General features: G+C 39.8%; 1 protein-coding gene across 6 annotated transcripts in view; it reads left to right on the top strand.

Annotated features, from left to right (window-relative positions):
• pak5 (p21 protein (Cdc42/Rac)-activated kinase 5) overlaps positions 1–26,410 on the top strand; it is a 95,759-nt gene extending 69,349 nt beyond the window's left edge. For all 6 annotated transcript variants that reach the window (XM_084737248.1, XM_084737249.1, XM_084737246.1 and 3 more), the window contains 9 exons: positions 5,482–6,321; positions 12,910–13,122; positions 14,268–14,409; positions 14,487–14,641; positions 16,395–16,528; positions 21,878–22,004; positions 22,611–22,736; positions 22,856–22,990; positions 23,901–26,410. In XM_084737248.1, coding sequence (XP_084593374.1) covers positions 5,482–6,321; positions 12,910–13,122; positions 14,268–14,409; positions 14,487–14,641; positions 16,395–16,528; positions 21,878–22,004; positions 22,611–22,736; positions 22,856–22,990; positions 23,901–24,056 — 2,028 coding nt within the window. In that variant the 3' untranslated portion in view covers positions 24,057–26,410. The remainder of the gene's footprint in view (positions 1–5,481; positions 6,322–12,909; positions 13,123–14,267; positions 14,410–14,486; positions 14,642–16,394; positions 16,529–21,877; positions 22,005–22,610; positions 22,737–22,855; positions 22,991–23,900) is intronic.
• Positions 26,411–26,660: the final 250 nt, after the last annotated feature.

Here is a 26,660-nt window from a genome sequence, read left to right as displayed (position 1 = left end):
TGTATAGAACAAGTGTGAGAATTATTCTCATGACAACACCAGTGGAAATAATTATATGTAGCAGTTTTATTTGCATTAGTTAACAACATTAAAGGGATAGTTCAGATTATTTGAAGTGGAGTTGCATGAAGTATTTATGAGGTATGATGGTGGTCGACACTAGTTTGGAGAAGTGGTGAGGAGTAGCAGCATGGAAGATAAGCAATGTACTGCTGTGGACAGGGTCAGTGATAAAAGGTATTTGATCCACTTAATAACAGCCCACCTAAAAATAATCATTCTGAGTTTAGGTGTATATTTAAAATATTTTCACCACTTCACCCTGCCATCAGACAGCCGTTTCCAACAGGAAACTTTCATTGTTATGTAAGATAAAAATTCCATCCCTCAAAGATTTTGTTGGCCTTTTTTATGAGTGTTACGGTCTAAAATACCTGATTTCAAAGCCGCTTTCTAAAAGATTGTGATGCATGTTACAATGTGTTCAGACGGCCTTTGCAATGGAATTGCAAAAAAGAAATTTTTGTTATTTTTCTTTAATTAAAAATCAAAGCCAGCTTCATCCAAGAAGAATATAATTGCATTCTTGAGTGTTCTGAGTAACCATAACTATAAATAAAAATGTAATTAAATCAAAATATTACAAAATAAAATATTACAAAAATTCTGACAAAATATGCTTAATATTTAATAATATTTGTAATGCTAGAAGGTATATTTTTGGAGCTCTAACTTCATCAAAACATAATGAAATATATATTATTGTTAGTATATTTATTAGTTTTTATTAGTATTTAAAGTTAACAGTATTTAAACGTATTTATAACTATTGTGTTCTATAAAAGTATTTATAATGCTTGTGTTCTGTGAGATAAAATTACTGTTTTGGCAAAAAACAAACATATATTTGGCTTATATAACAGCAGTTTCCCGTCAGTTAACTAAAGTGATGAAAATATTCTAAATGTAGTGAGCACTTTAACTAATGCTTTTTTATTTTTTGTGATTGGGCTTTTTTAAATACATTCTGCTGCTGACCATGTCAACAGCAATTCATTGTTTAGCTTCCATGCTGGTGCTCCTCTCTGCTTCTCCAAACTGGAGAGTTACTCTAGGTAATACACTGTCTATCGATACTTAACTCATGCAAGCCCACTTCATATAAACTGCAGCTCAACAACATGAAGAGTGATTTTTTTCATGACTGTGTGACTTATAATTTTTTATGTCAGCCCAAGCCTGCTCTATGTACTGCAACATCTGTCCAAATCATGATAGATTTCCACTCACCAACCCCTTTAAAAGACCATCCGTCCTGCAGCCTCTGCCTCTCACCAAGACTTTACTCACTGCTTTTATAGGCCATTTCACCTTGGGTTCCAGGTCACGGCACCAAACAGCCTATAGCTCTCAAACAGAGGAGAGCAACTGGAGTGTTAAAGAGGGAGAGGGGAGGTGTACTAAAGAACAAAATAGAATGGAGAGATGATGTGTGAAAGAACCAGCCTCAGTAATAGGAAAAGGTTGTGCAGAGGCTTTATTTTTGGCTGAAACAGTTGCATTCAGCTCTTCAAGCACCAAAGAAACTAAAGAAAACCAGTAGGTACAAGTCAGAAATAAAAAGTTGTGTTAGACATTTAAATTTGAAGTTGTGAAAGAGCAAGACAAAGGTAGGTTGCTATAGCAACCCCTGTGATTTATTTGCAGTGCTGTCATGTGCTTGTTTGTATGAAAAATTGTATGGCTAATTTTCAGTATCCTTTTCTAACAAGTAAGTGTGTAGATTCACAGTTCTCATTGTGGGCATCATGGTGGTGCACTACTGCCTCACAGCAAGACGGTCCTGTGGCTGGGACAGGGCCTTTCTGTGTGGAGTTTGCATGTTCTCCTCGTGTCCACGTGGGTTCTCTCCGGGTACTCCGGCTTCCTCCCACAGTCCAAAGACATGCAGCATAATAGGTTAATTGGTGACTCTAAATTGTCCATAGGTGTGAATGTGAGAGTGAATGTATGTCTGTCTCTATGTGCCAGCCCTGTGATGAACTGGCGACTTGTCCAGGGTGTGCTCTGCCTCTCGCCCAGTGTCAGCTGGGACAGGCTCCAGCCCCCCGCGACCCTTTAGGATAATCAGTTACGGACAATGGAATGAATGGACGCAGTCTAGGAGGAGTGAAAAGGAAAAGACACTGTCCTTAATAATAGGTGATAATACTGTTTTTAATAAATGTGGTAGCCTTGTTGAGCTACAGTTTATCTTTTAAGATGAGAGGAAGGGGTGTGTTTGCTGTGGCAGTTTGCAGGTAGTCTCGATGTAGCCCTGTGTCAGCACAATGTTGCAGAGAGCTGATGATTATCCCAGCTTTTCTGAGACTCTGCCTCAGCACATGTGACATGGACAAACTACAGCAGAGACAAGTATGACAGTTGTGTGACAGACAGCGAGGCTTGAGCACTGTCAAAGAGTGTCAGAGAACTTGCTGATGTGACACTGTCAGGTTAAGTGGTTCAGCGGAAAAGACTAACAAGTACACGTGAACAAAACAATGGGTTTGTTGCATTTTTATTTCTTGAGTGAAAATAGAAAGAGTTTGAGTCAGATTTTATTCATTTTAGTGGCATATACTGAGTTGCACCAACAAGATTAATTTAACCTGAAGATTATTAGTAAAACTAGGTTTAAAATGAGAAAATCAGATTAAAATTTAAGCAGAGCTCTACTGCACAGTTAAATGCAAATCACTGTTTATTGATATAAAGTAAAATTAGATAGATTTCAACCAATTTGGAGATACCTGCATATGTAAATTAAAATAAATAAATTAAATTAATAAATTAAAATGAAAGGGGAAAGGGGGGAGGGGTATTGGCTACTCTGTATTCCTTAGAAAAAGTTACATTATTTGCTAGATAGCTAAAAAAGTTTACAAAAGTTTAACATTACATTGTTTGCTAGCCAAGTTAAAGAATTAGTTAGCCTATTTAGCCACCTCATGATGGCTCAGCTCCACCTTTGCGAAAAACTGCTAAGAAATATAGATGCCTGTTTTAACAGATCAACTGGAGTGACAAAGAAGAAATGCATCATAAAACTCAATTATGTTGAGTCTGTCCCTTAATTTTTTTTTTGAGGAACCTCATTATTTTGCTCAGTCCATCTAAAAATGCAGCCATTTAAAAAGTTAAACTTCCTCAAGTGTAAGCTTAAAGTTAATACTAGATCACATTTTAAATTGTTAGAGTTAGAAGTTTTAGTGCAACAGAATTAAAATTTAAAGAGACTGATTAAAGCAAGGTTCCATTTTAATGTTTCTTGATTTTAAGATGGTTTAAAAGTTTAAATTAATTTTAAATAATTTAAAGTTAAACCATGATTTAATCTGGCTAAAAAGATAATCCTTGCTGGTGCAACCCAGCCATAGTTACAGTCCACAGATCTAATTCAGACTCACTTTGAAAGTAAAGTGTTAGTGTTCACTGTTTACTGAATTTGTCATTAAATGTGAACTAGCAAATTAGCATCACATACCACACACCCGGTCCTACTGTACTGTAAGTGCCTCACGCTGTGATGAGTATGTGTGGTATATTTATAGCCATGGCTGCCCCAGTGGGAATTAAACAGCTGTCCCTGTGGAACAGGCATGCTGGGTTACAGTTGGCTAATTTAGCAGCTTGAATTCAGTTCATCTTTATTCTACTCATCTCTACTCCAACTCGAACAAACCCATTCATTTTAGGATATTTTAGGGAACTAATTTTTAGAGTTTTTGCAGGCTTGTGAAAGCCACATGAGTTAACATTGACAGGTGGGTGGGTAATTTTTGTGCACATGGAGCCGAGAACTGACTGAGACCATAAAAACATCCCTAAAGTATGATGGGCACTTTCATGAAGTACGGCGAGCACGTTAATCCAGGTAAAAGCAAGGAGAGGAATGGAAAGTACTGATGTAAAAGCATTTGTAAAACAGAAAATGTGGATTGTGCAAAATATAACAAATGAAGAGATGTTGACTGGATGGATTTGGTACTTGTGGTACTTACAGGCTGTAATGCAGGAAAACACCACGTAAACACAAAAATAAAAATTTAGCAGTTTTGTTTGATCATCACAAAAGGCTCTCGTATAGATTATGTAAGAGTTTGAAATTCAAATAATCCCTACAGCTCGGCCTCCTCCCAGCACTCAGCAGTCACACAGCATGTTTCCATTGTTGTAATGTGATGTTTCCTGTAATGTCCAAGTTGAACAGAAACGGGTAGATAAAAGCTGTGTGTCTGGCTTTTGCCATCATGATTTCCACTGTATGGAGGTGGCGATCCTCACTGTCCAAATATATGCACACACATCACACACAGAGTGTAGTTCAGTGAGTGCAGCTGTAGCACCAGTTCCCCATGACTCACGACACATCCGTGTAAAGGGCTTAACACAAGGTAGGAGGGGATAAGCAGCATCCCTGATGTTTAAGCTGCCTTTGCTTTGAAGCAGATGTGAGCATGTGTGTTCAGCCTCTCTCTCCGTTTGTGTGCGCAAGCGCATGCTGGTGGTGCTCGTGTACCTCACGAGCACTCAAACCAAACGTCACGACTATTAATGTATCCTGATCAGCCCACTGCAAATGAAACTAATCTGTTGCGAGGGAAATGGGGCAGGAATTAGCTCCTTCAATCCACCAGTGGTTTCCTTTTAGCATCCAAGGTTTCCCGCCATTTATCTCCATGCATTCTGTAGCTGCATCCAACTCACAACAATTAGAGGACGTGTAGACTGATGCCTGCCATTCTTTAACATGACAAATACCAGCATTCATTTAATGCAAGTGGTGATTAATTTCATACTTGTCACATAGCCCTGATACATGAATTGAAATTCCAATTTTCCTGAAAATTGACGTGTTTGTAGCTCGGGCGCAGATTCCAGGGGGTGAGGAGGGGATCAGTTTTCTCACTGGATAATATCGATTTGGACATGTTATATCACAACCTTATATATATTAAAGTATAACTATAACTAAGATAGCAGCAATGTTAGTCACCAGCTCATTGCAATGTAAACAAACTTTGCTTCGCTCATGTTTGTTCTTTTTTGCTGTTTGTTTGGCATCTGTTATTTCAAAAAAGTTTCAAAAGCGCTGAAAAGGCCTTTAGACCATGCAACACTACTGCTACCAGTAGTACCATTAAAGAGAATATAGTAGGGTAGGAACCAACCCTCCCATTTGGGTGCAAGTGGATAAGCCCAGGGCTGAAATTCACCACAGTCTCCCCCTTAGCTATAGTGAGATCTGCGCCCTTGGTTGTATGTTAACTGAAGTTGATCAAACAGGAATTTCAATTCATCTCATTCAGTTTTCAGACAGGAATGAATCAACTGAAACTGAATGTACTGCAACCCAAAGTATCAGGGCTGTCTCCATCAAACTCTCAGACAGCAGACTATTTTGTATGTTAAGTGTAAATGTGTTTGTTCTTCTCGTAGACCATCGTTCGAGGGAACCGGCCACCCAAAGATGCCTCCATCAACGGCCTGCTGGAGGAGTTTGACAACATCTCAGTGACGCGCTCCAACTCCCTGCGCAAAGAGAGCCCTCCAGGCGCCCACCAGGCTGGAAGCAGCTCCAAGCCCTCCAGCAGTGGTCACCCCAATGCTCCAGAGGAGAATGGATTCAATCATTACTACTCCCGCTACTCCTGTGACCTCGACACCTCCAGCAGGGACTTCTCTCTTGATCCCAGCAGGCCAGGCTTCTCCATAGATGGGGACTGGGCCGTTGGGAGGCACTATCGATTCACCAAGCAGAATGGTCACTCACACCCCATACGCAGCCCCTTCTACCCGGATGCCATGCCCCAAAAATCAGACTATGGCAAGCTTCCCCCGGACTACCACACCTATCTTGAGAGCAAAGGGCGCTCAGTGGACGAGGTGGCCTCCACGGTGGGGAGTGGGGTGGGCTCCAGCGGCTACTACCGGGCATCTGTGGGTGGCTCTTCCAGTCAGGACTACAGGGACACTTCAGTAGGCACACCATCTCGTGCCTCACTACACAGCGAGCAGATCAACTACCCAGACAGTGAGTGGAGCTACGGCGGCCTGCGGGACGAATACGACAAGCGACCCAAGAGTTCCTATGTGACGCAGACCAGCCCCACGCCGGCCATAAGGCAGCGGTCTCGGTCAGGGTCTGGGCTGCAGGAGCCAAATGTCCCCTATGCAGCTAGTGGGGCCTTCAAGAACCCTCCTCAGGCCCACCCATACAGCTCCTACACCTACCCTCGCCTCTCGGAGAGTCTCACAAACTCACAGACCCTCACCAAGGTAATTATAGATAAGTATGATAGAAACTTTGACAGCGTTTACTGTAAACTGCAGAGCATGTGTAGAAGCTACCAAATTGCTACTGTGGCTGTCCAGGAAACATGTTTCCACACAGCTCTCCACACGCCCCTGACAAGTCTTTAGAAACATTTCAGAAAAAAATACACAGATGTGTCCCCACATTTAGTCACCCCCTGCCATTCACCTGCAGCCTTTTCCTCTTTCATTTTATCTCTCTCTGTCCTCATATTTCTAAGTCTCATTCTCAGTCTATTCATTTTTATCTGGCCATCCTGCCAGATAGATGGCGTCAGCTGTTAATCTACTATTCCCTGAAGGAGGCAGAGGCTGTCACATATAGAATTAGTCCTCTTCAGTAGCCACTGTATGTGCACACGTATCAATTAATGCTCATGCTGACCATCGACCAGAAAGCTCTGACTTACACAACGAATTACAGAGACTAGACAAAGAGATGCACAAAGGAATGTAGAGAATAATGAAAGAAATAAGAGGCAGCGACATGGCAGGAAGAAAGTGGAAAGGAAATGAAAATAATGTGAGCAGATAAATTGAAGTAGAGTATTGTAGTAGTATGTCTAAACCATAGCAGAATAGGCAAAAGAGATGTAATATTCTGCAAGATTTTGATATAGATTGTGTGATTTTACTATAATCAAATTTATATGAACCTAAAAGTACAAAAACAACTAAGAATATGAAAAAGTGCAAATAATTAAAAGAGCATTATACCAAATTCTGGTCGTAAAAGTACACTTTTAGGAATAATCAATATGAGAATATTTAGCTGGGTTATGTTTCTCAGGGGAATGATGTTCCTAGGGTGCACTACCCAACAAAAATAGAATGATTTCTGACTCATACTGCATTCACAAACTCCTTAGATGCTCCTTTTACCCATGTTGGAAAGTCGCTCTTCTGACTTCGGTGTATTCATGAGCATTTAAGTTGTAATATGGATGCTACAAAGGGTAGAGTAGGGTTGTTTTTGTACTTGTTATAGCTGGGTGTACTGGGTGATGTTGAGACTAGTGTCCCAGTGAAGATTCATGTTACAACCTACGTATGCTGCAAACAGTTTGAAGCTTTATATTAAAAAGCGATTTTTTGTTACTGTACCAGTTCGTTCTCTCAAACAGCTAATATATTGATTTATGTGACTGGTCATCAGAGTTAATGCTGGTAAATAACTTTTGAAAATAATTTAGGTCACTCTATGTGGACAACAACCAATGGTTACAACCTGATACCATATGGCAAATTATATGCAATGCGTAAATTAATAAAAAGTTATTCACCATCAACCAAACATTTACTGTTGCTCACCATGTTTCTGTGTATATGATATCAACAAGTCAACTCACATACTAAGCTTTTGGCTGACTTTCTGAATTGTTTTTCTGACTTTGGGTGGGAATTAACATGAATTTTCCCAACTGAGATGTGAAATGAGATGAGACAGACTTTGATCATCTCATTATCTATTTTATATGTTGAAAAATTCTTTACAGTGAAATATTATATTTTTAACACAATCAAGATTACCAAAATCCAGTATACCTCTATTTAGAATCATACTATGAGGGGGGCAACTCAGTATATGTATATATAGGATATATACTTTGATTATAATTAAACCACAGAACCAAACTGTCAGAGTAATGAGATTTACACTGTGTGTCATCTGCCTAGAGGAATATTTTATTTTTGCAAATGATGCAGAGGTGCTACTTACAGTGTTGTATGATATTAATCTTAAATAGTTTGATTTGTCACTGTATCATGGGGGCTTCTAACCAAAGCTGTCACCAAAAAATAACCAAGTTTTTCATCTCAAGGTGATGAATGGTCACGATGATCCATATTTTGAGGTGAAATCATATGTGTTGTTAGCCACTAAATTACATTTATGAGAAATACCTGCGCAGTAAATATAAAATTTCAGATTTCACTTTTCGTAAAATTGCCTAGCAACATTGCTTGATATTGATGTCATGTTTCATATAGCTTCCCATGAAACTGCTGCACTCTAAATATGTTGGCATATGGAGAGCGTGATGCAGCCTCAGATGTGCTCCAGTGGAGCAGAGGGAGAGATTGAGGTACCCAAGAGACTCCTCAGACATGAGCAAACGAACGCTCCATGCATTAGTGGCTGTGTAATGTAACCATATGTTTCCGGTATAAATTACTTGTGGGGATTCTTTTATACCAATTCACAGAGAACTGCATTTGCTACAGTAGAAGAAAAGGTTATACAGTCGCAGGGGGCAAAAGATGTTGCTAGTCAATGCAACAGCAGGGGTAACAGAAAAAACGGCCATTCTATGAGGCATTCTTCTTATCATTTCTTCATATATTCTTCATTTTATTCTCCAAAGCTTTCAGTGCCCCATTAGGTCCATTACACAGGTGTGTGTACTGCTATCACAGCTCTGCACCAGCCTTCTTTCACACACACTGAGTCCAGTAGCTAAGAGGAAAAACTGGGTTTGCTGATGTAGATCCCAGGGTGCCTTGATGAAAAACCATTTAACCTGCATGCTTCAGTAAATAGCCACTCATAGAAAAAACAGCTGCAGAGAATGCAAGAGTAGCAGGATTGGAAGTGATGTGGGAGAAGGTCATTTTTCTTACATATTGTTTGTTATTGGCTCTTTTTTTGAGTTGTTTCGCTTGAGGAAGCATATTTGGATTCCTGAAAATGTACAGTATGTGTAAGGAATGAAAAGACTTCAAGGAGCAATATATAACAATCAGGGCTGCAGCCAGTGGGTTATGCCCCCCTGAGAAATTTTTGAAGATCATAGTATGGATCTATGCATTTCAATGCATTTTGAGAGTAACTATAAAGCGTTACGAAGTAATGTCAGTGCCAATGCACAGGCTGGATGAAAGTTGGACTAGAATTTAATTTTCCAGTTTTGAAATGACTCTTTTTCAGTTCAGTATCTTATTGCATTGAAATCACTTTCACTGTCAAACAAACTGCAGTATCTTTCAGGTTTTGCCCTAAATTACCTGTCAAATGATCAGGTACTCATTACTTAAATTCATTCAAACAATAAACCATTATTTAAAAGTTTCACTTGGCATAAAAATGAAAATTGGTGTGTAAAATATCTTGTCTTGTCTTAAAATCTCTTTAAATTAAATATGTACCAATACAGTACATAATATATAACAATTTACACAATATATAATAAGTTGTGCACATAGATGATGCATACTAACTTTTATTCACAACTTATCATACAACTAAGCAATTTGTCACTTTAATTTGATTTAACATTTTAAGAAATACATATAGTAAAAAAATTTAGAAGACCCAGAAAAATACGAAGGACATGACCTTAGTGTCCGCAGTGGAATCCGGTATATTTAATAGGTTGAAATCCTTTTTATTATAAATCTTAGTTATTTCCCAAGCTCAGGCAGGCTGCAGGAACACCGCAGGAGTGCAAGACGAGTGCAGCATTGTATTTTGACAATAACAAGTGACAAGATTAATCTCTGATGACATGTCATGGTCATTTTATGATTTATGGTTTAAGACTCAAAATGTAGCACGCACATCCAAAAACAATGAGTACTAAGTGTTGGACAATAAAACAGATACAAAAATAGAAGATTATGTCTGCAGACATGTTTGTCCTGTCTGATGAATGCCTGGGATCTGAAGCATCACATGTGGTGATACTATTAAAATCTCTATAAAGAGCAGGTTCTGGTGTGCAGACTTAATTTTGTATAATTTCATGAATTATCACAGTAAATATATCACAGATTTCTCCTTTAATAGAGCTTGTATATCGATCCAAAAAGCTGAAAATGCTCTAACATATAAACTCCAACAGACTATTTGTCAATACCTGTCTTAAGTCAAATAAAATATAGGCCATAGTAAGGAACTGGCTGAGGAATAAATGCACCCTAATTTGCCTTGCGATGTTTGGAAATTTTGCAGCAGTGTTTAGAAGATGAAAAAAAAGAAAAACAAGGAGTCATCTGGCAGCTTAAGAATCACTATTCTTCTCAGCTCACGGACCTTGTAACAAACCCAGCCCTCTCTCTGCTCTCTCATTCTCTGCCTTTTCTTCTCTTTCCCTCATTCAGCCCACTCACACCGCTGAAGTAAATCCTCCTTTTTGCCTGCTGTTGTTGGGAGCCGGTGGGGATGTAACAGTAGACAGCACGCAGACTTGGCCACACACAGACGCGATCTCACACACACACACACACAAAGATACATGCACACACACTCCCTCTCTCTCTTTTTCTCTCTGTGTTTTGTGGCGAGTGCGAGCTCAGTGCCGCAGCTCTCAGTGACAAATTGATGTTGCGGCACTTTCCCTTTCTGCAGCCTTAGCATAAAACTGGCCGAACGATGTTCCACCGTGGAATTCAATTTCACAGTTGAGTTAGGTTGTTGATTACCCTGCCAAACTCAGATTAATGCGCGTTTAACCAACATGGATCAGGAGACCCTTGGCTGACAGCCAGCCAGCGGTGCCGGCCAACGATAGGGGGAGACTGGGCCGTCCCAGCAGCACCCCCCTCCCATATACACCTGCCTGAGAGTGATTGATTAAAAGAGTTCACACCATGTAATTATACACCATCCCAACACATCAGAGCTCCTCCTCCTGCCCTGTCTATCCATGTGTGTGTGTATGTGTGTGTGTGTGTGTGTGTAAAGAGGAAGACTGATAGGCACAGACAGAGAAACAAATAAAAGGAAAGAGAGAAAGAGGGAGTTTTTTATTATCCTCTCAGTCTCCTGAGAATTTATGAGAAAAAAAACAACATGCTGGTTAAAGAGCATTGTTTGGGAGGTGTGGCAAAGGTAATTTAATTTAATCTCCGCAGGGAGGAGACAGCTTGATCCACTACAGGCTGTGTAGTTTCCTCTATATTTGGTGTAGCCCACACTGAACTATTGATATCTAGCCATGACCATTAGATATATTCAAACAACGTAACATTGTACTCCTCCTCTGCTAGTGTTAACCTCTTCAACTCCACTGGGACGCCCACATCCCTGGCTGACATTACTTTTCTTTCAGAGGCTGTAGCAAGTTTATTTTTAAAGCCGGTATCACAGAAGACCCAAATAATTAATTGGTACCAACCACGTCATGCCAGCTGGTCCAGAAGGCTAAGTAATACTTCAAAGTTAGGCTAAATTTTGGCGAGTGAAAAACTGGCATGGCGATCTTCAAAGGAGTAAAAAGTTTTTGCTATCAAAGAACAGCATATTTTTTTCTGTGGTGTTCCATAATGTGGTATTTTGGAGAGATTTTTGATCACTCTTATCAATTCTCGAGTGGTCAAAAATGGTTAAGTTGTGCACCAAATCTGTGTAACTAAAGGTATCAACCTAAAATCTGCTTTAACAACTTCTGAGACATGATAGATCAGGGGAATGGCCATCAAATGCTTCACAAATCAAACACTCTTGTAACATGTCGAAATTCGAATAGACACCTAATGAAAACACAATATTTCTAACAGATTTATGACTTCAACAACTTTACACACAGCTGCATCTCAAATTCATCTTCAAGTTCCCAGTTTTCAAAAGATGTAAACCACATTGATGTGGCATATATTGGTTACCTGCTCTCTCTCTCTCTCTAAGATTTCCGATCTCCATCCGAAAAAAAAAAAGCCAAAAATGGCTGTGTGGTGAGAGGGGGAGTCAAAGAGGTTTTTAAAGTGGCTGAATTCAGCACAAATTTCTACTATTCTCTTCTATTACATTACTTTGCTTGGGCCATTCATTATACTGTACATGAGACATGTCAGTGAAGACGAAATACCAGCATTTTCCTCCTATTCCTATTTTTGATTATCTGTGGTCATTTTTACAGGGTAAGACAGGTTCCACCTTTATAAACTGACATAGTATGCCATAGTACGTACATTGATGATGACTATTAAATACTGAGTTATGAAGTCACTACTCATGCGGTCCTTTCTGTTTGAGATTCTCCTTAAGATTTGTGTATGTGTATGCATTTTTTCTGTGTGTATGCCTGGCCTATTATGAGTCAGACCAGATCAGCTGAGTCATACAACTGAGCTTTTATTAGGTCTCTTTGAGTTAAGCTCTACATTCTCACTCTCTCTCTCTCTCTCTCTGTGTGTGTGTGTGTGTGTGTGTGTGTGTGTGTGTGTGTGTGTGTGTGTGTGTGTGTGTGTGTGTACCAGAATTCATGCTCCTGCACCATTCTAAAGGAGAATCAAGTGTTTCTAAGATCTTAAGGAAGGGGTGTGTCCCAGATCTGGATGCTCCCTTGGTTCCTGCTTGATGAATGGAATAGTTGAGGAGCTTTGTGTGTGTCTGGGGGGGGGGTGATAAAGTATGGTCCCTGTCTGGTGGACTAAATGTCCTCTGTTAGCTCTGTTGAGGGCTATTGTACCTGCAGATATACCTGGAAGTAGAGCTGGCATTTCACTGTGTGTGGTCATGCATTCACGTTGATGCATCCAACACAGAACATCCTTCAGTAACTCTGTGCATACAGTATACAAATAACCTTGTCCTTGTGTTCTGTTCTGCAGGGTGACTACGAGCCACGTCCGTTACGTGACAGCAGTCCCCAGGTTACAGGAGGCGACACTTACCCCCGAGGGCCTCTCAAGCAACCACAGAGCCACACCAAGCCGCCTGGCTACCCTCCAGTGCACCTACCCTACCCTCCTGTCTTTCACCATTATAAACCTTCACCCTACCACCACCCTCCCTCCCAGCCCAGCCCACCATACACCCCTCAGGTACAGTATGTCCACTGTGTTCACTCATATAATTGACCCTTCTTAGTTCCCGCCCCGCACTCTGTGCTCCAATAACAGTTGAGGAAGTGTGGTACTATGGTCAACCTTCTCTTAGTCACATCTTAAGTTAGCTAACTTAGCAACACTTGTTAACATCCCCAAACAACTTTTACCCATCATCAAAATTTGGTTTTCTTTACAACACACACGAGCCAAAGCACAAAGTATGTGTAAGTACAGGAAACAGGAAAGGAGAAAGTTGACTGACATACCAAGCTTGCTCAACACTGGAGCACAGAGTGAAAAGAGGTGGGACTCAGGAAGGGTCAATTGATGACAAACAGTCAAAAGATGCTCCAGTCAGGTTTTTATATGGCCAATACCGGTCAGATTTGAATCTGTGATTTGAATGGGATAACTCCATATTAAACGGGTCGTTTATCAATATTTTACCAGAAAGATTCCACATAAGGCATTTAAAATGTTGTCACTGTCCAGTGAAATCCACCTCCAGATTTGTTGTATTTGAATTATGTAGACAAACTGAAATATTATATATTCCTTAAGGAGCGTCTCCATACAGTTTTTTGTGGGTTTTTGGAATATTAACTTCCACTAAGAAGTTAGCAAAAAGTATGGATGTTGCTTAGAATTCCATGGCCTCCGATTCCCCTCCCTCAACCTAGAGGATTTATATGAAGCAACTGCAACCAGCAAAAACCTGCCTCAAGTCATGTGGGGAAGTATTTTTAGAAGGGCTAAGAAAAATAACATTTAGATGCTAAAACAAACATATTTAGACCAAATTTAAATGTGTTTAAATGTGAAAATGACTTGGAAGCTACAAAATTATCGTAAAAACCTTTTAAAAAAAGAAAAATAATGGACCCATGTTTTGCAAAAAGAGATCCTGCTTTTAAAGCCAAATAAATCACATAAAACCCCATTTAACTGTCTGAAAAACGCACTGTAGCAAAGCTGAAAACATGCCAGAAAAGCTGATGGTTTGGAGACACATGGTTTTTACAGTATATTGAGGATTATGCTATCAATTAGGAAAGGAATAAACATTTTATACTGTTTTGGAAGTCGCTGTAGTTTAGTGAAATTTAACCTTTGTGCATCTGTATGTGTCATAAACACAGGGGGCCTATTCACAGCCTTCATCACCTTATATCCCCCCGGGGGCCTACCCACCTCCATCCTGGGGCTCCAGCTCCGACACTCAACCCTCCAGAGTCTCTCATGAGCAGTTCAGAGCTGCTCTTCAGCTGGTGGTCAACCCAGGTGAGACAGGGACAACACTGAACATAAATGTTGCATTGTGGCATCAAAACTGAGCTGTGTTTGTGTTTGCCTAAAAGGCGACCCTCGGGAATACCTGGACAGCTTTATCAAGATTGGCGAGGGCTCCACGGGTATTGTGTGCATCGCCAGTGAGAAACACAGTGGCAAGCAGGTGGCTGTGAAGAAGATGGACCTTAGGAAACAGCAGAGGAGAGAGCTGCTCTTTAATGAGGTGTGAAAGACTGCAGTACACTTATCTCAAACATGCTCACACCTAAAACAGTACATTTTAACACCGACTAACATCCCAAGGTGTCGTTAATTTATGCAATAACACATTTACTGAAGTGCTGTTTTTTCATGTTTTGCATGTGAGATTTAGTAGAGGGTTTATTAAAGGAGAAATCTGTAATATATTTACTGCAGTGAATCATAAAATGTACATGATATACTCATCAAAATTTAAGCAAACATGCAGAGTTGAAATGCTTGCTACTTTTGTCTGCCTGTTTCAGATTAATGAGTTCAAATTAGTGCAGAATATTAAATGAGTAAGTGTCTATGTATGAGTTCCAAGAAATCATCAATTATCTTTTAGAATGAGTAGATGTTTATATTTATATTAAATTAAGTAATATGTTAATGGGCCTGGCAGGCAGGAAGACAAACAATCACTGAACTCCAATTTCAGAGTGTGTATTTTCAAAGCAGTGGACAGCCATTCAACTTGACATTGACAGATGACTTACAGTTATAAACAGCTGATCAACTTATATCGTATGATTCCTACACTCCTGCAACCAGCCTGAGCTGTGAGGGAGTAGGGGGCAGGGGAATCCACTCACTTCATCATATATTGAATAGGATTTCAACCTATTTAACTTACTGTCTGTGGCTCCAACTCGCTGTTTGAACAGCAGCACTCATTTTTGAATTGTTGCATATTGTTCCTTTAATTTTGAGGCTAGATGTTGTACCAACCACTGCAGGTCAGTTTGACCCAGTCAAATAAAGAGCATGACGCCCACTCCCCACTTGTGAGATCAGAAACATTTGTCACAGATTGTTGATGACTCAAAGATGCAGCAGCCAAGATGAGTCTGGTTTAAATAGCATCATTAAACATGGCTCATTTTGTGCCAAATAGATAAAAATAAATCTCACTATCCCACAGCAAAACAGTAGCTTGCTCATTAACTAAAAAATGAGTTGAGTTTGCATCCATTTCCCTGACACATATCCACGGCAATCAAACCACTAACACATTTTTACATCTGTAATTGCATTTTTTACTGAAAAATTAAGTAGTGCTCGCACTGAAAACCCTCGGCAGAAATTTATTCATAGCTGTTTCTATTCACAGTTTGCTAACTATTGAAAAATGAGCTCCATATCATTTGCACTTGCACTGAAATAAATCACATTTGCAGACAAACTTCATGATTGCTCGTTTAGCAGAAAAATGTGAATTGAGTTAAGGGCGAACCACGGATTTACTGTAGCAAGCAATATTACACTGGTTCTATTTTGGGTGTGTGTGTTTGTGTGTGTGAGGTTGTGTTCGTAGGAGAGAGAGAGAAAGTATACATGCATGTATGGATGTTTGCACACATGTACATTGAACACAGATGTGGGTGTTCAGCTGGGAGCTAATTTGCTTTGTGTAATCCTATTAATTTCTGAATGTAACCCTTTTATAGTTAATCCTCCAGAACATGTTCACATTAGACAAAAGAAAGTTAAATTAATAAATAATTGAAAATACGTAAACAAATGATTTAAAGAGTAGATTATTCTTTTTATCTTACTTACCAAGGATCTGTAAATTTGATTTTGTGTACTGATACAAATACAGTATGAATTTAGCAATTGACAATAAAAATAATAATAATTGTTTTAGATGAATACACAAATACATTGTTATTCATATTAGAATATTTAATTTATTGGCCAATGTTATTGATATCTCTTTATTCCTGTTTTAGGTGGTGATCATGAGGGACTACCATCACGAGAATGTGGTTGACATGTACAACAGCTACCTGGTGGGAGATGAGCTGTGGGTCGTCATGGAGTTTCTCGAGGGCGGGGCACTCACTGACATTGTGACTCACACCAGGTAAACTCTCTTGAATATACAAAGTGCCAATAACAGAAGTAAAAGAGTTACCAGACAAGCATCAACATACATTTTTAAATAAGAACTAAACCTTCGAGTAGGTAAACTGGGGTCCAAGCACCCTGGCATAACCAACCAAACCAAACCAAACATTACATAACTTGATAAAGAGCATTAGAGATACTAGTAGGTATATTTTGTTACCTTTGAACAGAGCCTGTTTCCCCCTTCTTCAGTCTTTGTGCTAACCTACGTGTTCTGACTGTTGGTAGCTTCATATTTAACATCGATCTTCTCATCTAACTCTCTGCAAGAAAGTGAATAAGTGCATTTGCCAAAACAACACCCTGTGGTTGTATGCAGGAGGACTGAAAAGTTAAGGTTTAAGAAAGTATGAATTTATGATATCAAAAAATAAGGCCACAGCGTGATGTGTGTCATTTGTGTGTGTGTGTGCTAGTGTCATTCATGATGAATGACTTGGCCTTGAGAGTGTATTTAAAATCTGAGAGAGACAGAGGGACCGTATGGGAGAAGGCTCGTGTCCTCCTTTGTTACTGACTGATTTATTACTGAATACATGTGATGTTCTAGTGATGATCATGATGTCAAATGGGTTTCACCAGTAACTAGCAAGCAAAGACATTTTGTTAAAAATCATAAGGTCGTTTGCTCTGCACATCAGAAACTTCACAGAGACGGATGATTTCACGAGACAACCAGGAGACGCCGGCAGATGGGCTGTAATCCAGTGCTGCGTTTGATAGTTTGAGGATTATTGTTCTCCAACTTTCCCTAATTGCTTCTCTGTTGTCGAGTCGTGTTTCTGAGCTGCCGCCTCATTGTTTTAAGCTTACTTTGTGCTTGGTGTTTAATTACAGTCATTTGCGTCGAGTGTCAGCATTAGCACTGTGCGGTGTCGGATGCTAATAACACGCTTTGGTGAGGCTGAGCACCGCTGCTACCGTGAAGTATTTTGAACAGTCTCCCACACAGATGTTTGCCTGTTTGCGTGTTCAGTTTCAGTGTTCACACGAGTGCTTTTAGAAGTACTAATGGAAATCTCAGTAAAGAGGATATTATGGGGCACACATGATGTCTCTTTTAACTCTCCTCCCTTTCTCTTTTTTATGAGTGCTGAATTTTAAGTAAATGTGTGTGTTTGTTGTGTATTTTTTCAGTGTTCTGATATTCATGCAAATATCACACATCAGTAAAGGAAAGACACAAAAAACATGTCTACACTAGTAGAAACAAAGGTTCCAAAAAGGTTCTAACCCTAACCCTGAAGGGCTGAGGTTCTACCAGAACCATTCGCTTGCTTTGTCGAAGAAAAGGTTTTTCATGGGTGAAAGTGAAGGCTCGATCAAGAACCATTTTCATCCATCCCTTTGTCAATGGTTCGTTGTACCATAATGTAAAAGGATTCTAGAACTCCCTAGGGTAGGTTCTAGATGCAGGGTTTTCAATAGAACCCTCTGGGTGGGTTCTGTATAAAACCTTTGGAAAATTGTCAAAACAAATTGTCCACTTGATTTAATTACGGGGCATTATATATGCTGTATATCCAGGATGACAGTATATAATATACAGTGTGTGTTTGTTCTTGGTAATTTCAGCCATATTCGTCCAGGTGAAAGCTTTGTGCTATTTCTGTTAAGCCTTTTGTTGTGGAAATAAGTGCCTGCCTTGCATTGTGCAAGCCTCATCAGGTCACTGGGTTTTGGCAGCAAACACACACACAAAGATACTCAAGCACACACACACACACACACACACTAACACATCTAACATCTGACACACACACAGGTGAGTCAGCAGCTGCAGAACGGTCGTCCATGTTCCTGAACTATTTCAATCACGTTTAAATTTCAATTATACTTTAGAGTTTGTTAATGAGCTGCACTTCACAGGGATTTTATCCAATGTAAGTGCAAAAGCATGTATATGTGCTCGCTGGTATGTGTGTGTGTGTGTGTGTGTGTGTGTGGATAAATGCCTGAACCTATGTGTGTGTATGTGCGTAGGTGCATGTGTAATTCTCCTCCCCTTGGCAACCTTTACAGGCTCATTAAAATTGTTTTTCATTTTGTGTTTGAAACAATTTTCTATTTCAGTGATCCTGTTTTCTTTTCAGTTGTGTGTGTTCATTTATGTGTGTGTGTGTGTCTCTGCATGCGCGTGTGTGTGTGTGTGTGTGTGTGTGTGTGTGTGTGTGTGTGTGTGTGTGTGTGTGTGTGAGGGATGGAGGGGGTGGCGTAAAGGGAGGGACAGTAAGAGGTGAATTGTTCTCACGTACACGTCTCCGTCCCGTTCACTTTGTGTTAGCCAGTTGTTTTCCCATCAGCAGAAGGCTCATTTATTTCTTGTGATTGTAAATGCATACATGTGTGACAATAAAATCTGCTGCAGTGTGCATATCTGTGTGTGTGTGTGTGTGTGTGTGTGTGTGTGTGTGTGTGTGTGTGTGTGTGTGTGTGTGTGTGTGTGTGTGTGTGTGTGTGTGTGTGTGTGTAGCCTGGGGGTTGTTTCTCATCATGCAAGATTGTAAGTGCCATCTCCAACAGTGGGGTCTTTTAATACTTAGTGATAAGCTGAATGTGGAGGTGTGTGTGACAGTTTAAGAGATCATTTATGGAGGTGTGGGCATCATGGTGGTGCACTGCTGCCTCCCAGCAAGAAGGTCCTGAGTTTGAATCCCCCAGCCGGCTGGGGCGCTGGGGAGTTTGTGGCTGGGACAGGGCCTTTCTGTGTGGAGTTCACATGTTGTCCTCGTGTCCACGTGGGTTCTCTCCGGGTACTCCGGCTTCCTCCCACAGTCCGAAGACATGCAGCATAACAGGTTAATTGGTGACTCTAAATTGTCCGTAGGTGTGAATGTGAGAGTGAATGTATGTCTGTCTCTATGTGTCAGCCCTGTGATGAACTGGCGACTTGTCCAGGGTGAACCCCGCCTTTTGTCCAGTGTCAGATGGGACAGGCTCCAGCCCCCCGCGACCCTTCTAGGATAATCGGTTACGGACAATGAATGAATGAATGAATGAATTATGGAGGAGTGTGTGTTCTTTATATGCATGTACATGTACCACAGATTTGTATGTTTCCTTGGCCTGCAAATGAGCGTCTCTATTCCTGCACATGTACTGTATGTGCGTAAACACGCAGCCTGGCCTGGCCAGCTGGGTCTAGATGTTAAAGTTCATTGGAGCTGTGAGTTTGTGTGTGAGCTCAGTCAGACGAACTGCATCGCCCCGGCTCTCCATATGGGACCCTCCTGCCTGTTCTGCACATCACTGCTACAGCCGCTGCAGGCTACAGGGGAGATTTCTGCTCCGCCTTCGTTGTGTTCAGCTGTAATCTCTTTAGAACGACAGCAAAGTCTGGAGCCAGACTTGTCTGTGCCATAGCCTAAAGAACAGCATTACAATTCACTTAAGACATTTACATTTTTCTTTACGTTTTGAAAAGTAATATTGTCTTTGTCTCTCACACTCACCTGTTTATCTTTCCCTTTCCCATAATGCACCAAGGTTGACAAGGTGGACACATTTTCAACAGAACTTGTTTAAAACAATACGATCTTTGTTTAATACACTGTATATTTGATCATATTGAAAGTACTAAAGCTATTTAAAAAATTATCTAAGTGCTCATTCAAGATCTCAGTTCAGTTCAGTCTTTATTGTCCTGCCTGACATTTGTCCTGCAGCAAAACAAAACCACACGGTGTTCAGTCAATTTTTCTGTATGAGCACTGTGTGCAGGTTGTTATTAAAAAAAATCCTATTTTGTTTGTCTAGGACTCTCTTCCTTTTGGTTGAGGTATCAAAAGAGGTATTGAATATCACTTTTTATATATTAGTATTGTATCAAAGTAAAAAAAAATCTGGTATTGTGACAACATAATGCACCACAGAGAAAGAAAGTACAGAAATAAATACAAAAAACACAATTAAAATGATAAACTACAAACTGTGTAGTTAACAAGAATAGAATTAAAAAGACTAATACAGTACATAGAATACATACTGTTAGTAGCTATGAATATAAATATGATTTGATAAATACAATAAGTCAAACTAAGATATTAGAATAATATTTCATAATGTTTTGGATGGCATGACATGGGCTAATAAAATGACTATATAGGCAAAGCTATAAACAATGTCACAAGAGAGTGCTAGTGTTGTCAAAAATATTGATATATCATTAATAAATCAAATAATTTAAATGCTTGCAAGAAGCATTTTTCACAGTATTGATACTCTGGTACAAGCTGGACTTACTCTCTCTTCTCTCTGACAGTGGTTTGACACACACTGCTGCAATACCCTCGTAGTCCCGCCTTCTCTCATTACTCACAGTGCTGTCTTCTTTTCATCACTGGTTACACTCATCATGTCCATTGACATGTTATTACCTTGTTATATTTACCTTTGAATGAATATCTAAAGTATAATTCCCCCAATGTTGAGTCAGTTTTTCAATGTGGTATTGAAATTGTATCAAATATTGATATATATATGATATATCTCAGAATTTCAGTTTGTCAGTTGTAGAAATTAATTAACATTCAAAATTTAAAAAGTGTCCAATTTAATTTATCCATCTCATCCTCTCCAAGTTATTTTTTGTATTTCTGTGCAGATTCACTGTTGCACAACAAAGAAAGTACTAAAGATCTGTACTATAGTAGAAGTACTGTTACATAACAACCTATATTACTGAAATATTGCAGAAATACAAGTAAAACAGCTGGTGTTAAAAAAAAAATACTCAAGTACAAAGTATTTTTCTCAAAACCTACTCTGTTTTTATCTGTTATTACTCCCACCTCCTGCACTTCTGCCAGTGGTCATGGTCACCTCTCCAAGCGTGTGCTGCTGCAGCATTTTGCTTTGTTTTAGTCTGCATGTCCGGGTTTTCATTGGCCTGTTTGCAATCAGATAGACTCATGGGCTCCAAAAATACAGATGAATAATTGTAGGCCTACTCAGTACTTAATTATGATTTTAAAAGTGACTAAATAGATTACGTATTGTAATGCACACTTCAGTAAAGAGTAAAATTTACTTAGAAAAAATACAAGTAATGTGAGTAATTGTAATTTGTTATTTCCACCCCTGATGTATGTGATGGTAACATAGCTTAACGACAAAACAAACATTTAAACAAGGACTGTAATTTTATCATTTTTGAGTAATTGTTTTATTCTTAATACATTTCAACATGTCAAATATGGTCCTACACGTTCTTCTACTGGCATAATCATTGCTGACACGTATTTTTGTGTGTGTGTGTGTGTGTGTGTGTGTGTGTGTGTGTGTGTGTGTGTGTGTCTCCTCACAGGATGAACGAGGAGCAGATTGCAACAGTGTGTTTGTCGGTGCTGAAGGCTCTGTCCTACCTGCACACACAGGGCGTCATCCACCGCGACATAAAGAGCGACTCCATTCTCCTGACCAGTGATGGCAGGGTGAGTGCACATGATGTGTGTGTGTGTTTCTACAGTTGTAAAGTGTGTGTTCAGATTTCTTATTCATTCACACTGTTCTCTTTGGGATGTTATTAAACCCAAAGATCCCCATTGAAATAGGGTTCTTACCAATACTAGAGGTATTAATAACTGGTGCCCCTACCCTTGTTCCTGTCACTGATGATTTCAGTACAACACACACACTCTCACACGCTCCCTGACCTTCTCCATGGGTGCCACTCCTGCCTCTTGTCAACAGCCAGTGCCAGAAACTCATCATCATCAATTACCACTTGTGCCCCAGTAATTAAATCCTGCCTAATGCCTCCTAACGAGCTGATAAGACGTGATTAATTGATGGATAATTAAACACTAATGCAGGAGATTAGTGTCTTCTATGAACGCTCCTCACAATGGGTCAGTGCACTTCTTGACATCAAACACCGAGGCTCTGAACTAATACAGTCCCTACTGTAAGTCCACACACCCACATGATAGAGACAGGACCCTGAAGGCAGCACGCTGTGTGTGTGTGTGTGTGTGTGTGTGTGTGTGTGTGTGTGTGTGTGTGTGTGTGTGTGTGTGTGTGTGTGTGTGTGTTTGCAGATCAAGCTTTCAGACTTCGGCTTTTGCGCCCAAGTTTCCAAAGAGGTGCCCAAGAGGAAGTCCCTTGTGGGCACACCATACTGGATGGCACCAGAGGTCATCTCTAGACTACCTTATGGCACTGAGGTGAGGACACACACACAAACTTTGCTCTACACCAGTATACTGTATGTTTGTATACTCTCTGTTTTATTGTGCTGATTCAGCTGCAGTAGACAGTAGTGAATGTCTTCCTGTGTGTCCAGGTGGATATCTGGTCTTTAGGCATCATGGTGATTGAGATGGTGGACGGAGAACCACCTTACTTCAACGAACCCCCTCTGCAGGCCATGAGGAGGATACGAGACAACCTGCCCCCACGGCTAAAAGAGTCGCACAAGGTAAGAAAGACTGCAATGCAGTATTTTTGGACAGTAAGCATTAAAATTTAAATCTATGATTTTTTTTTTAATTTTTGTCATTTCCTATGACTGACCCTATGTGTGAAATGTAGGCAGTTTGTATGATTGCTCTAAATGACCAGCATTCATAGTGCAGAGCTCCTATAGCATTTTAAGAGTAAAATGCAAGCACTTTGAAGCAACATAAACCAAAGACTCATTTATCATCCCTTCTAAATTATTTACAGTAAATGCTAACTGTGTATCTGATCTTTTCAGCTGCACTACACCTATCCCCCATAGAGTCAAAAATATTCAGTAATTTGTGGCATGAACTAGAGTAGTGAAGAGAGTGGAGACAAAAGTACTTAACTTACTGTATATTTGCATTTTAGTTAAGTTTCAATAATATAACATAATGTAATATAATACAATATAATGTCATATCATATCATATAGTTTTATAAAACATTTCAACTGGACTCAGTAACAAAACACTGTAACAGAGCTGCCATATTGAGCTAAAATCTGAAAAAATTGTAATGTCAGCACAACTTTGCTGACAATTGCTAATGCCAGCCTGCTAACATGTTAACATTGACAATGCTAAAATGCTGATGTTAGCATGGATCGTACAGTATAACCATACAGACATTGCAAACAGAGTGGTTGGTTATATTCTTCTGCTTTTTTATGAATGAGACATCAGGGTACCAGGGCTCATCTATGATATTATTATTTATATTTGTGGTAGTAGTAAACCTCCCTTTTGTAACTTATGATCATAGATCAAACAAAGGACCAGATCTAAAATATTTCTTTACATCTTCAGGTGCTGCAATTGAAATCCAGCCAGTTGGATGATGTCCAGCTTAGTGGATGATTAATTGCAATTTGTTTACGTCTTCAGGTGTCCTCAGTGCTGCGCTCCTTCCTGGACCTGATGCTGGTGAGGGAGCCCTCTCAGAGAGCCACAGCCCAGGAGCTTCTCCAGCACCCTTTCCTCAAGCTTTCTGGACCTCCTTCCTGCATCGTCCCCCTCATGAGACACTATCGCCACCGCTGACCTGCTGGCCCAAAAAAAAACTGTCCTCCTCTACACTAAAAAAACACACACATACACACACCACCAGGGTGGCACTGCCCTCACCCAGCCAAAAAACACCCCACTGCTTGGTGGCGCGCCACTAACACTCACACCTGTAACCGTGATGTAGATTAGCTAGAGGAATATCTAAGAAACACATTTTTAAAAAAAACAAGCGACAGAGAAAAGAAGAAAAAAAATTGTCAACCATTCTGAGACTATGAACTGGAGTACGAGAGCGTACTGTGCCAGAGGAATTCACGTGTGGGCCGGCTCACCCCGCTGCAGTCTTCTTCTCTTCCCAGACTCTGCGTAGAGTTTTAGTAGCCATCAGCGAGAGCTTCAGAGGGGTACTGTGAGCTGCTGACGGAGGCAGAGGGGCTCTGGTGCCCGGCGTTCTGCTTCAGACCAGAGCAGCAGAGGGCAGAACAATCAGCTGCGTGCTGAGAGCGGTCTTTGACTGGTAATGACTGTTGTATGGCTGCTGTGGCAGTCAGTCAGTCCACGTGAAGGACGGACGTGCTGCTGCTCGGCTGGTCAAACGGAGACGAGCTTTCTTGTATCTCTCTTCTCACACACTAACAAACAGTGAAAATGTATTTTAGAGAAACTTGTAAGTTTTTCTGTACAGTTTTGATAATTTGCAGTATTTTATCGTGTCGTAACCATTGTGATATGAGCAGTATTAAATAGAGTTTCTGCAGAGATCTTTCCTACTGTTTATAATCCAGTTTTTGCTTAAAGATATAAGAGATATCCCAAATAAACCCACCTAAACCTAACTGTTACTAAAAATACTAAATATATTTATTATCTTACATTTGTAGACAGAACTTCCATTAAATGTTGGAAAAAAGGGTAATGTCAGAATTTTTGTATGACGTTTTAAAGTATTTATTTATTTATTGGAATTGAAGGTTTATTTTTTGGTAGTGTGGCCTTTTTTGTTAATTTTGTTTTGGTTTGTTTGTTGGGTTTTGATTTACATTTCTAAAAGTGCATCAATGGGCAGACAGTGATATCAGTTGTTATATCATCCAAGCAATACCCCAAACCTATGACGCCCTGTATTTATGATACTGTAATTACACCATGCATTTAAATGTAGCACAGATTGAGTGGGTTTGATCTACGCAGACCTGTTTTTTTTTTTATATAAGGAGTCCCATCAGTCACACTTTATTTTACAGCACGTAAATAAGACAGAAAAAGCTATACTTTGTGTTAAATTAGACAAAAAGTAGAAATAATATGTTCTTTATTGAACAACATTAGACCCTTTATTAAACCCTTAGACTTTATTAGAGGATAATTCAGGACACATTGCCATAGAACTGTAATGTTAACTAAATGTAATTATTTCCCACTGTTAGACCATTATTCTATACTTTTTTTAGAGAGTAATTAGGGATAAAAAACGTAATTTACATTATCTGTCTGCAGTCTTATAGTAAGTCTTTGCCATAGACAAAACATTCTTCTATGCCTTTTTTTTGTCTTTACTTAGTAGATCTGGTTCACATATCATTTTTAAATGGGGAAGTAGCAGCTTTCACTTTAGTTTACAGTTCAGTTCTATTGTAATGTGTCCCTAATTACACTATAATAATATCTAATAAGGTCTAACAGTGGGGAATAATACACTTAACAGTTCAGTTCTGTTGTAATACACTGCTAATTACCCTCTAATAAAGACTAATAAGTCTCTAATAAAGACTTTATTCTGTCTAATGAAGAACATATTTCCAGTTTTTGTCAGATTGTATACAAAGTACAGCTTGTTAAGTCTTATTAGTGCACTGTAAAATAAAATGCAACTGTGTCATCCTGTTTCTCTAAATGCTAAGAGGTGCCCATCCAGGACGCCCGCCTGCCACGCAGATTTAGGACGCTGATAAAAGGTCTCGTTTTCTACTCACATCCTCACTGTCATCATCTCACTCCTTATCCCACCTCAGTCAGACACACACTCGCTATCACTGGAACTGTGCTGCCATTCTCATCTCTGGTCGGACCGGGAGAACAGTGTAATCCTCCTCCCCGCGTCGTCTTTACCCATCATTCACTGTGATATGTAAATATGACTGTGTGTATGTGAGTGTGTGTTTGTTTGTGTGTGTCAAAGAGCAAAAGAGGTAGAGCGTGTTTATCTCTGTACAACATCTGAAAGTGTGTGTGCGTGCTGCGTGTGTGTGTGTGTGCTGCTGGCTAATCCTTGACAAAGTGTCAAGACCTGAATGAGTAACACTTATCTGTGGTGTTGGCTTGTACAGTGATATTGCATGTTTGTTATCAGTGAAGCTGGTTTCAATTAAAAAACGCCCATAAAAACATTGAGATGTGTTGCATGGATTTTTCCTTCATCACCCTCTATAGTCTCCTCCTCCTCTTCCTCTTCCTCTTCTTCTTCTTCTCTCTGTGTTTCATATCAAGCAGAGATTTTTTTTCAAACAGCACACTGTCAGATTATTCCAGGGAGTTCCTTTCAGTCATCAACAGTTTATTTTCTCTTTGTTGCTTTTTGGTCTTCCATTTTCTCTAAATTCAACAGTTCTCATTTCCAACTGTTTCACCCTAACGTCA

Source organism: Lutjanus erythropterus, chromosome 15 (assembly GCF_056507025.1).
Source record: "Lutjanus erythropterus isolate fLutEry1 chromosome 15, fLutEry1.hap2, whole genome shotgun sequence".
In the NCBI taxonomy this organism is placed as follows: Eukaryota; Metazoa; Chordata; class Actinopteri; order Lutjaniformes; family Lutjanidae; genus Lutjanus; species Lutjanus erythropterus.
This window is presented reverse-complemented; position numbering and strand designations above follow the sequence as displayed.